A 10,119-nucleotide genomic window follows, 5' to 3' on the forward strand; every position below is an offset into this window, starting at 1 on the left:
CAGCCAGTCATTCAATGAAATGAATTATGAAGAACTTAGCAGACTTTTAAATTGTTTAAGATAAACTGAGAAGTCACATTTATGCTTTGCCACACTCCTGCCACTGTACATCAACAGCAAAGTAACCAACAACTCATGGCAGCAACTGAAGAACAATTCAATGCAAGAAGCAGCTGTGTTCAAATAAAACCCAACCAAAATCCCATACACTTCCTTACTCAGACCTGCTTCCTTTTTGTAGATACAAAGTCTGATGTGACTGCATAGAAATAAAAATATTAGCTGTGCAGAGGCACTACAGGAAGGCAGGGTTGCTTCCACCCCTGCTGAGCCTCAGCAACAGCACTGATTCTTCATCAGCTGCATTACTGGGAAACCACGTCTTCCCCTTAGACTCTCACAGTCCCAAACCAGAGCACCTCCCTCAAGTTCTCTGTGCCCTCAGACTCCCTTAAAAATACAACCATTTTGAACACACAGCAGCTGCAAATCTGTCAGGGTTTATCGTCAGCCTGCAAGATCGTATGCCAAAAACCATCAGCCCCTGGAACTATCCAGAGACACTGACCTGTCCTTCCCTAGGCCACTCAAAAATGCTGAGCCCAGGAGAGGGCTAATCCACATCATTAAAACAAAGGAAGACAAAAGCCACAAATCAAGTGCCTCTTGAACTCAGAAAACAAGCAGATTGCACAGATGCTGTTGCTGACCTCATCTGGTCCATGAAAACTTTTTTAGAAGGAAGAGGACTCAGAGCATGGCTGAATGAGTAGGATTAGGAACGATTCCTCTTTATCTTGATAACTGAAAAAATAAATCAGCTACAAACTCAGAGTCTCACAGACTCTTCCAGAGCTCAAGAGAAATTGTGTGACCCAAACACTTCAAAAATGGCAACCCTTTCAACTGGCCCCATGTCTTTCTTTCCCCATTTCACAAATAGAAAGATGACCCTGTACTGAAAACTGGAAGACAGAAAATGCATTAACAGGCTCCTACAGAAGACACACCTCTCATCAAAGAATATGAAACTAACAGCTGAAGTCTTTGAAAAAAAAATATTTCACTTCCCCCCCAAACTTACAGTTCAGTTATTACTAAATGCACAAGCACAGACCAAGATACAACTGTTCTACATCAAGGGTGATGCACATTCACTGTCCAGCACTTCAGAGCCATAGAGCCCAACCACGGGAAGAAAACAAGGCATCCATATGGTTAAACTTCTGGAGGTAATGGGAGCAGGCAAAGAATTACTCAAATCACAACAGTGTCAGGTCTCAATGGCCACACCTACATTGCAAGATACCCCCACAAAGCATACTAAGAGCAGCCCACACAGCTGGGGGAGTTAGCCTCACGATGCTTTCAAAGGTTCCAGCTTTAACACCACACCGTGTCACGATAGTAGCAACTATTAGGAGATAAAAAAAGATGGTGTTTATGAATCCTCTAGATACTTTTCTGCAGTTTTACTGCCATCCCAAACAACACCCATTTCAAGGTTCCCCAGGCAGTCTGTGAGACAGAGTTCCAAGGCACTGCACTTTCAGCACAGGGAGGAAGCAGATCCCATGAACTTGTGGGTGACACCTTTAGCCATCCCACTTCCTCCCAGATGACACCAACAGTTCTGCAATATAAAACATTAAGGTCCTTGATGATCAGCAGCTCTAAAAGAACCTCAAAAATGCTGACCCTCATACTCTGGTGAGCAACCCCACATCCCCCATGCAATCTTTGTGGTCCCTGGCCTCACGGGTTTCTGGGAGGATGGACAGCCCTTGTGAAAAGTAGTGCAGGGGATGTTCAGAAACTTCTCTTTCACATCTGCACTCAGTGGAGGTGGTGCAGAGACTGGACACAATCTTTAGCTCTTCAAGGTTTAGGGAACAAAGGCATGAAAGAGACAATACTCATACTTCTACAACCACCAGCAAACGCACTATTTCCAACTGCCTTCAGGGACGACTCTGCCACCACCTTCCATGGCATTATTCTGAATTGCCTCTTACACAGTGCTGTTCTTCAGATTTCAGCACCTGGAAACCATCACTGGATGATGGTTAGATCTGTCATTTCAAGAGGTAACTAAGCCTAAGTCTCCTGACTTCTGGGTACCATCTGATTTTTTTAATATCTAATTCATACTTTCCCAAAGGCTGAAGTTGCCAGTACTGGCATATTTACATCCTACTACTTCATAAGTTGTCAAAAAACCTGCTTGCTTTTAGTCAGTTATTATATGCAAATTCCAACTTTACAACATTTCTACACCGCTCTAACATTATCATGTGTACAATTTATTCCTCTGCCATTTAATTTTAAAAGACACTGAACTGGAACTGGTCTGGAATAATTCAGTATGAATAATACTCTCCTTCAATAAAACTACTAAACATTGTTTTCCAAATCTAATGATGAATCCTCAAAATTTTATTTTCAATTTTATGGAGCTGCATATATTAAAATATGAATCATCTTCACAGCCAACAAAGTAATTTAGTAATTCTGGATATAGTTTATTTAGCCTGAAATAAGCTTTTCTTTGATTATGCACAAACTCCTATGTGTAGTGTCTGAACACATGGAAGATTCTGACACCTCTAGAGAAAGGAAAAAATCTTGCTCTAACGATATGAGTACGGTATGTGGATAACAAAGATTACTTTATAACTTAATATATTGATGATCACAAGCCTATACTAGACAAATTACAAAATTATTCCAGAATTCCACCCCTTCACTCCATCAGATCTATTACACAGACCAGAAGACATACTACACAGAAGTGAAAAAGAAAAGTGAACATCACAGCCCAACTTCTCATGGCCATTGCAGAAGCAGTTGTTCCATTGCAGCTGCTCTCCTTGAGAGGAAACAGACATTTGCTCTGGTTGCAAGGCCAGCACTAGGGAGATACCACGAAGCAAGATACCACCTGAGCACATTCAGCTCAGCATCTTCTGCAGGAGGATTTCCAAACACACTGGAGCTTTGGACTATGTGAAAACTGTTCACAACAGAGACTGCCAACACTGAGGAGTATGCATTTTCTATCTGTTCAGCTCAGCTGTCATCATCTGTCCTCTTCAACAGCACAGCTCACTGCCATCCTCCTTCAAAGAGCAGCTCCATCCCCTCAGCAAGCCTCGACAGAACACCCCACATTCAGTGATCACATGCATTTCTATGAACAAAGCCTTAGTTATGGGTGTGCTTGCATGGAGCCAGGGTTACACAGTCCACCACACCACCAGTGCATGATGCATGTGCACAAAGCTTCCCCTCAGAGCCCTCAGCCTTGTAAGACCCTTTCTTTCAGTGCCTCGCTTAGATGTTCCAGCCAGTCCAAGTGCAGAATGAGCCAAGACTCAAATCACTTGTTTCCCAGAGCTGTCAATCTCTTGCATGCTCAGTGGAGAGCAGCCTTTGGGTACAATTTTGAATTGTCATTGTCAATAATTCTTACACATTTTGGCAACTAACATTCTAGTGAGCTACACAACAATCAAAACATTTTCTTCTGCAGCAGAGAAGCAAACTATGTTGCTCCTTCCTGTTTCTGCTATGATTAAGCAGCTGATTCACCCTCAACATCCTTAAAAAATGACTGGATTGAAATTTTTCTTCCCAATATAAAACAAATCCAGATACAAAAGAAAGGTAACTATTTCACAGAACTTCAGGAGCTTTGGGATCTTTTTACAGATAGAAAATCGTGATTACACTGACAGCAGCACCCCCAAAAGTCTCCTTGCTTCTAATTTGTCCATGTGAACCCCTGAGCTTCTATTTTTAATTTAGTAAATTCAGTATCTGAATGACAACCTCAGAAACAACAAAGACTTAGCCACTGCAAAAAGTTACTGAGAAAGATCCTGCTTCTGACATAAAAAAAAAAAAGGTAGTAGGGGGAAACTTCCCAGAACTGTTTCTGTAAAACATTTTCCAGAACCTTTGAAAGGGTATCCATAGCTTGGAAGGGAAAGTAAAATGTAATTACAGCAGATCTGTCACCAGAGGATGGACACCAAAATGTAGCATGTACTCAGTGCACAGGCACTGGAGAAAGAACAGTCCTGCATTGCTGCACCAGGGCCCCTTCTGCATTCCTCCTGCAGCAGGGATCGATGCACAAAGAGCCTGCATCAACACCAGGACTCACCACACAGGGGTTTATCAGCAGTGGGACCTGAGGGAGAAGCAAGACCAGGCAACTGACTCCAGTGCCTCCACTCTTCTGGTGTACCTCCCAGGGTTCAGCAGCACAGCCTTTTCCTTCCTCTGTCTTCATTCTCCAAATGGGAACAACACAGACTTAGTTCCCTATTTAATCACATCTATTTCGCCTTTTTAGGGAAGGCTTCACATGCTTTTCTAGGCTAGATCTTGTAACTGAAGAAAGGTGAGCCCTGCACAGTGTACACAGCACTGTTTTATGGCAAACAACATTAATTGCTGTAGCCTCTTGACTGGTGGTTCTGCTTTGATATCCCAACAAAGGTAATGATGGAAATCAAAGACACCATCACCTGCCTGCAGGGCAGGGTTAATTGACACCTCTGTCTTGAAGAGCACTGCTGTTTGAGACTTGAGCTCCACTCAATCCGGGCCAAATTTAGCCATCACTGATGTGAATTTGTGCCAGACACCTATTTAATGATTTTGAAAATGAGAAAATAACTGCAGGACAGAAAAAAAACCCACAGGACAGAGGGAGGTCAGTGCAAAAGCCAACACACTTTTGTGACCTGTAGCAGCAGAGACAGGTGCAAATAGGACAGAAGGGAGGGATACAGAGTTTCTCATGTGACCATACTTTGCATTGCACACAAAAGACAGCAAGATAAACCAGGCTATTACTGAACAATAATGTCCATCTTCTTAAATGGTGCTCATTTCTGCTTTAGGAAATACAGCTTTATAAAGAACTGCACCATAAATTAAAGATGCATCCAAACCTTATAGACTTGTCCATATGTTCCATTTCCAACAACCTGCACCAGTTCAAATATTCCCGCAGGGTCCTGCAAAAAGCAGAAGAAACAACATTATTTGCATTAAAGCAACCACTTCATAAGGGAGAGAAACTGTACACAATCAAAATGAAATGTCTGTGGCACATCTCCTAATGATCTGCATTACACACTAAAGGGGAAATTGCCAAACCAGAGTATAAGAAATACATTAATATTACAGTTTTCAGTCAAGTTGGTCAAACTTATGTATAGACAAGTTTGACCAACACAAAAATATATATACACAAAATAACTCAGTGAATATTTGTGTGGCAATACTGCAGATACAACAAATAAACGAAGGTGTGTGAAAAATACAAGAATTCAACTGCTGACTCAGTTTAGTAGTAGAATAAGGAAAAACCTCCAGGTTTCCTAAGCCTTCCCACACTGAGCTAGCCTGGAGGCTAAGCTGCTGTCCTCTGCCATGAAACACTTGGCACCGGGAATGTAACAAAGGAAAAAAGCTAAATGACAGAATTGAAAAAATTACTATATAAAGCCTCTGAGCCCTGTTACCTTACAGAAGGGAAATGCACCATCCCAGGCAACCATAACACTACAGGCAGGCTGAGAACGCTCAACCGTCCTGTTCTGCAAACATAACAAAGTAAATCTGACTCACGTATTGAACTCCTGGCTTTGAACCCAAACTAGACTGTTGTTAATTTACATAAAAGATTCACAAAGTCAGTTGATAAGTGTACCATTACACGTGGACCAATTTCTACCCTCCCAGTATAGCAGCAGTTGCTGTAAAACCAACCCCTGCAGCAGATGTCCTCTCCAGCACTGAGATGCTGCACCCCTCAGATACAGGCAGACCATCTTGTTGCAAGGCACGGGCAATGTTCGTTCCTGCATGACTGAGCCCATTAAAAAATCTGGTGCTTCAGTTAAAACTCACTCAGAGATTTATATAAAACCATTAAGAACTCAAGAGACCAGTTTCTTCGTTTCTGGATAAGCCATTTATCAGTCCACTCATTTCTTGCTATGGTATCATTGAGAGATTTATAGAAAATATTATTAACTCCATGTGTCAGTTTTACCACAACTGTTTCAGCAATCTGTCATGTCAGTTGATGCTTACTGCTACTGCTGAGGAATGTGATACAGAAAAACAATCTCAGAAGTACAATTTCAGTGACCCTGGTTGCAAAAAATCCTTTTTTAAAGGTATCCAGCTACTTTTCTACTCCACTTATACGTTCATCTTTTAATATAAGTAATACTTTTGTCATATCTGATAGGGAAATGTTTACCTCAACAAAATCCCAGTGGAAACATCCAGGCTTTTTTTTCTGGGCAGATTCTGCCTTTTCTGGCACAACTGTCGTTATAAATGGCAGTAGCTTTCAGTGCAACACAGCCCAGACTTCCACAGCTGAAAGTATTAGTGAGTTCACTTGGTTTTGTCTTTAAGTTAAATGAGTTTTAATCTTATACTTCCAGGACTGTCAACCTCACAAGACTTTTTTAAAAAGCAATGCATAAACCAGATCAAGATCTGTTCTGTCTCTTACTTTTAAAACAAGTTAGTAAGGCATGGCCTTCTAGACTTAACCCCCAATTCCCAAAGTCGTCACACTAAACAAAATCAATGGGAACCCTTGTATACAGAGTTAAGCACAGGCATAAGAATGCCTACGACACTGGGATCTCTGTGAAGTGCTTTGCTTTCTTCTCATTTCTTCAGTTTTCTTTTTCACTAGTCTGGATATAAATGAGCCACACACTTTGCTTCATTGGATCAAAAGCCAGCAAATAGTCCATCACTACCTCTAAAGTAACAGGTGGGTGGTACAAACCCCTGCTTCACGTGCAACCTCCCCACAGAACTGTGCTGTGGGTTGCATGTGGTCCATGCAGCAAAACTCACAGCAGCTTTTTGAGGAACTCTACCAGACAAAGCCTTCCATGCACAATATCTACTGTACTCTGTGGGAAGCACACGCAGCACCTCATTTTCCCACCTTTCCTGCAGAAAGGAGCACTGCTGAATTAAGAAGTGCTCACAGTGCACAGAAACCCAGAAGAATCTAAACTGAATTTTCAATTCTGAGTTTGCAACTGTCCCTCTCCCTTAAACACATGCTCTGTCCTCACTCTTCTTCTCTAAGCTTATTTATTATGCAAATATGGTAATTTAAGGTGCCTCAAAATCAGCTTCTCTTTCCCCTTCAAATCAATTTCATTCTGATTTAGCATCCTAATACTTTGATTCTAATGGTTGCTGACAATCTAGGAAAACCTCAAACAATTATCTAAATAAATATTAGCATCAACTTTAATACAGTGAAAATCCTACCGTGCCCTTGCTAGCCAACTGAGCATTAAGATCTCAAGCCTCCTCAGCTCAGAGTGCAGCCAAAATACTTGGCCATCTCTCTTGTTTTAATCAGGACACCATAGTGAACCGAGCCTTGTTAAGAGTCATAAAGGATATTAATATGGGCTCTGACTTTGGTCCTTGGATTGCCCTTGTTTGCTTGGATATCAGCACTGCCTCTTTTGCTGGCATTTTTCACAATGGGCCAACTTCTTAATTATCTGGGAGTTAGGTATCATCTTTGATGTAGTGCTTCCTCTCAGCTACCATTTAAGCCCCATGGTCCAGCTAACCCTTCACCAGCCAGCACCTGCCAAATTGCTAGGTTCCCTTTGGCAGATGCCAAAATCCTGGCCTGAACATTCATCACTTTAAGGTTAATTACCGTAATACATTGTACCATATGGTGGCCGCCTTGCTTTCCTGCAAGTCATCTGCAGAGCACTCAGAAGGCAACAGCAAGACTGCTGACCCAGAGGCACCCAGGCCACATCCATCTCCTCCCCACGGCAGAATGAAAAGCAACACACAGAGCAAGAGCTCGATCAAATTGCACTTTTCACATCTCTGCAGTGAAAGAAGATACAGGAGTTTGAAGCACGAGTTCTTCTCCAGGAGCTCTGCACCTCAGCAAGTAATGCAGAGTTCAGGGGCTTTTTAGCCATCTGAGTGCCCTGGTGAACCCAGGGCAGAAACACCCCAACAAGATACCCCAGCAACATTAGGAAAACACAGCCTCCAATTCTTTCCAAGAAAAGGGAAAGCCCTGACAAGCACCCATTTGTAGGGGAGCAAGGCCAGCTCGTGCAGTTCGAAAATTACTCCAACCACAGTCATACCTCCCCACAGCTGGTGAGGACACAACAGCACCAGGCAGCTCCCACTGGCCCAGGAACACCTCAGACAAGGCAAAAGTAAGGCACCTGTATTTAAATAATTTCCACAGCTCAGCATCACCTGCCTCTCATTTCCCACCAAGCACAAACCCCAAACTAAGGTTGCTGAGTGCTTAAAGTTTCTTCCAAAAGGACCCACTTGTCCCTTCCACCGTTGAGGTTGAAACCTGCAATGCTCTCAGCCTTCAGAGGTTCTGAATCAGATGGTTTTGACACAAAGGCTGCTGTCTGCCTTGCAGCATTACTCTTTTTTCAAACTTACATGACTTTCTTGCTTATTTAAGGAGATGAAATTCATCTGCTAAAGCTCTAAAGAAGAACTTGCATTGCTTTGCTTTACGCCCCTGAGCAGAGCCAGGTTAAACTTTGGCTTGCCTAGCCAGAAGCCTTTTGCCATCCTCACAAACTTTACTGTCCCTGATGCCTTTCCTCTTTTTGCCTCCGGTCTGGAACACCCTCCTTGCCATGTGATTATTGCAAAGGCTTCTCCCTGCCCCCTTTTTTTTTTTTTCCTGATATTTTTAGAAAGTAGCTGCTTTGGTTTCACTGTCTGGGGATGACTGCTTTTTGCCACAATTGAACTCTTCCCTCTTCTTCTGCCGAGAGCACTCCTGCCTGGGTTGGATGGGTTGCTAGATGGTCAGCTTCTATGTAAAAAAGTGAAGTGGAACTCGGGGGCGTCATACCCAGCCCTGTTTGTGCACATGAAACACTGACAGCACGGCTTTTAACGTGGCCAAAGTTTGGATTACGTTAAAAACCCAAGAAACAAGAGGATAACCATAAAAACTCATAGCAAACTTAGGCGAATGCTGACTTTTTTAGCTTTGGGAGAACAAAAACCCCAAACCTCAACCAAAAAAAAAAAAAGCCAACCCCCGACGCACACATTTCCTTCCAGAAGATCCTAATTCCTCAACTGTTTTCTCTCCACAGCATTCTCAACACCTTTAGGAACGTCAGCAAGCATTATTTATTACCCTGGCAGGGGAACGCGCCCCGCCGGTGAAGCGCTCCCGGCCGGGCAGCGCAGCGCTCCCGCGGGACGATCGCTCCAGGAGGGAGCGCGACCTCCGGAGACCGCGGGCTCCGGCACCGGGGGAGCCCCGGGGCTGCTCCCCGGGGCTGCTCCCCCCGGGGCTGAAGCCCACGACCCTCGGCCGCCGCTCGGGCATCTGCGCGGGCACGGGCGGCACCTCCGCGCTGCCCCCGCCGCCACCGCGCCTGTCCCGCGGCCACCGCACCCCGCACCGGCGCCCCGCAGCGCCAGCGCCTCTTCCAGCGAAACCCCCTCCGACAAAGGGGCAAAACGCCGGGGTGAAGCCCTCGCACAGCGCAGCAGAGGCGAGGAGCGGGGTCGGGGTGTCACCCAGGGGGTCTCAGCTCACGAAGTGGGGCAGCCCCCCCGTCCCCCTCCTTACCCGCAGCGCCGCCAGGTCGATGCCGTCCAGGCTGCGGGCGGCGCAGTCGCGGGCCATGGCTCGGCCGCCCCGCGCTAACGGTGCCGCGGGCGGCCCGCGGCGGCCCGGCCGTGCCCCGGCGGGCGCAGGGAGCCGGGCATGCCCGGCCGGCCCCCAACGCCCTCCCCGGCCCGGGCGGCCGCCGCCGGCAACTTTGGCGGAGGGAGCCGCTACGGGGAAAGAAAGTTTGCGAGGAAGTGACGTGCGGCGCCGGCGGGGGTCGGGGCCACCTGCCGCCCGCGGGGCGGGGGCGGCCGGTCCGCACCCCAGGCGCGCTCCCCGCGGGGTGGGAATTGCCTCCGGAGCGGGAATGGCCTCTGGAACGGGAGTTTGTGTGCACGTGTGTCCCCCGGGCCGAGAGAGGGGATCCACCCGGAGCGGCAGCCCCCGCGCTGCTGTCGCCCCCACGG

General features: G+C 45.7%; 1 protein-coding gene across 3 annotated transcripts in view; it reads right to left on the reverse strand.

The window, feature by feature from the left end:
- Positions 1-9,815, reverse strand: part of NRK (Nik related kinase) — a 94,573-nt gene extending 84,758 nt beyond the window's left edge. For 2 of the 3 annotated variants that reach the window (XM_050310236.1, XM_050310233.1), the window contains exons 1-2: positions 9,671-9,814; positions 4,965-5,030 (exon numbers count right to left, since the gene is read on the reverse strand). In XM_050310236.1, coding sequence (XP_050166193.1) covers positions 4,965-5,030; positions 9,671-9,727 — 123 coding nt within the window. In that variant the 5' untranslated portion in view covers positions 9,728-9,814. Of the gene's footprint in view, positions 1-4,964; positions 5,031-9,670 lie in introns of all 3 variants that reach the window. The other variant, XM_050310235.1, reaches the window with a different exon arrangement.
- Positions 9,816-10,119: the final 304 nt, after the last annotated feature.

This window comes from Myiozetetes cayanensis, unplaced genomic scaffold (genome assembly GCF_022539395.1).
Source record: "Myiozetetes cayanensis isolate MyiCay16 unplaced genomic scaffold, myiCay2020 scf15, whole genome shotgun sequence".
In the NCBI taxonomy this organism is placed as follows: Eukaryota; Metazoa; Chordata; class Aves; order Passeriformes; family Tyrannidae; genus Myiozetetes; species Myiozetetes cayanensis.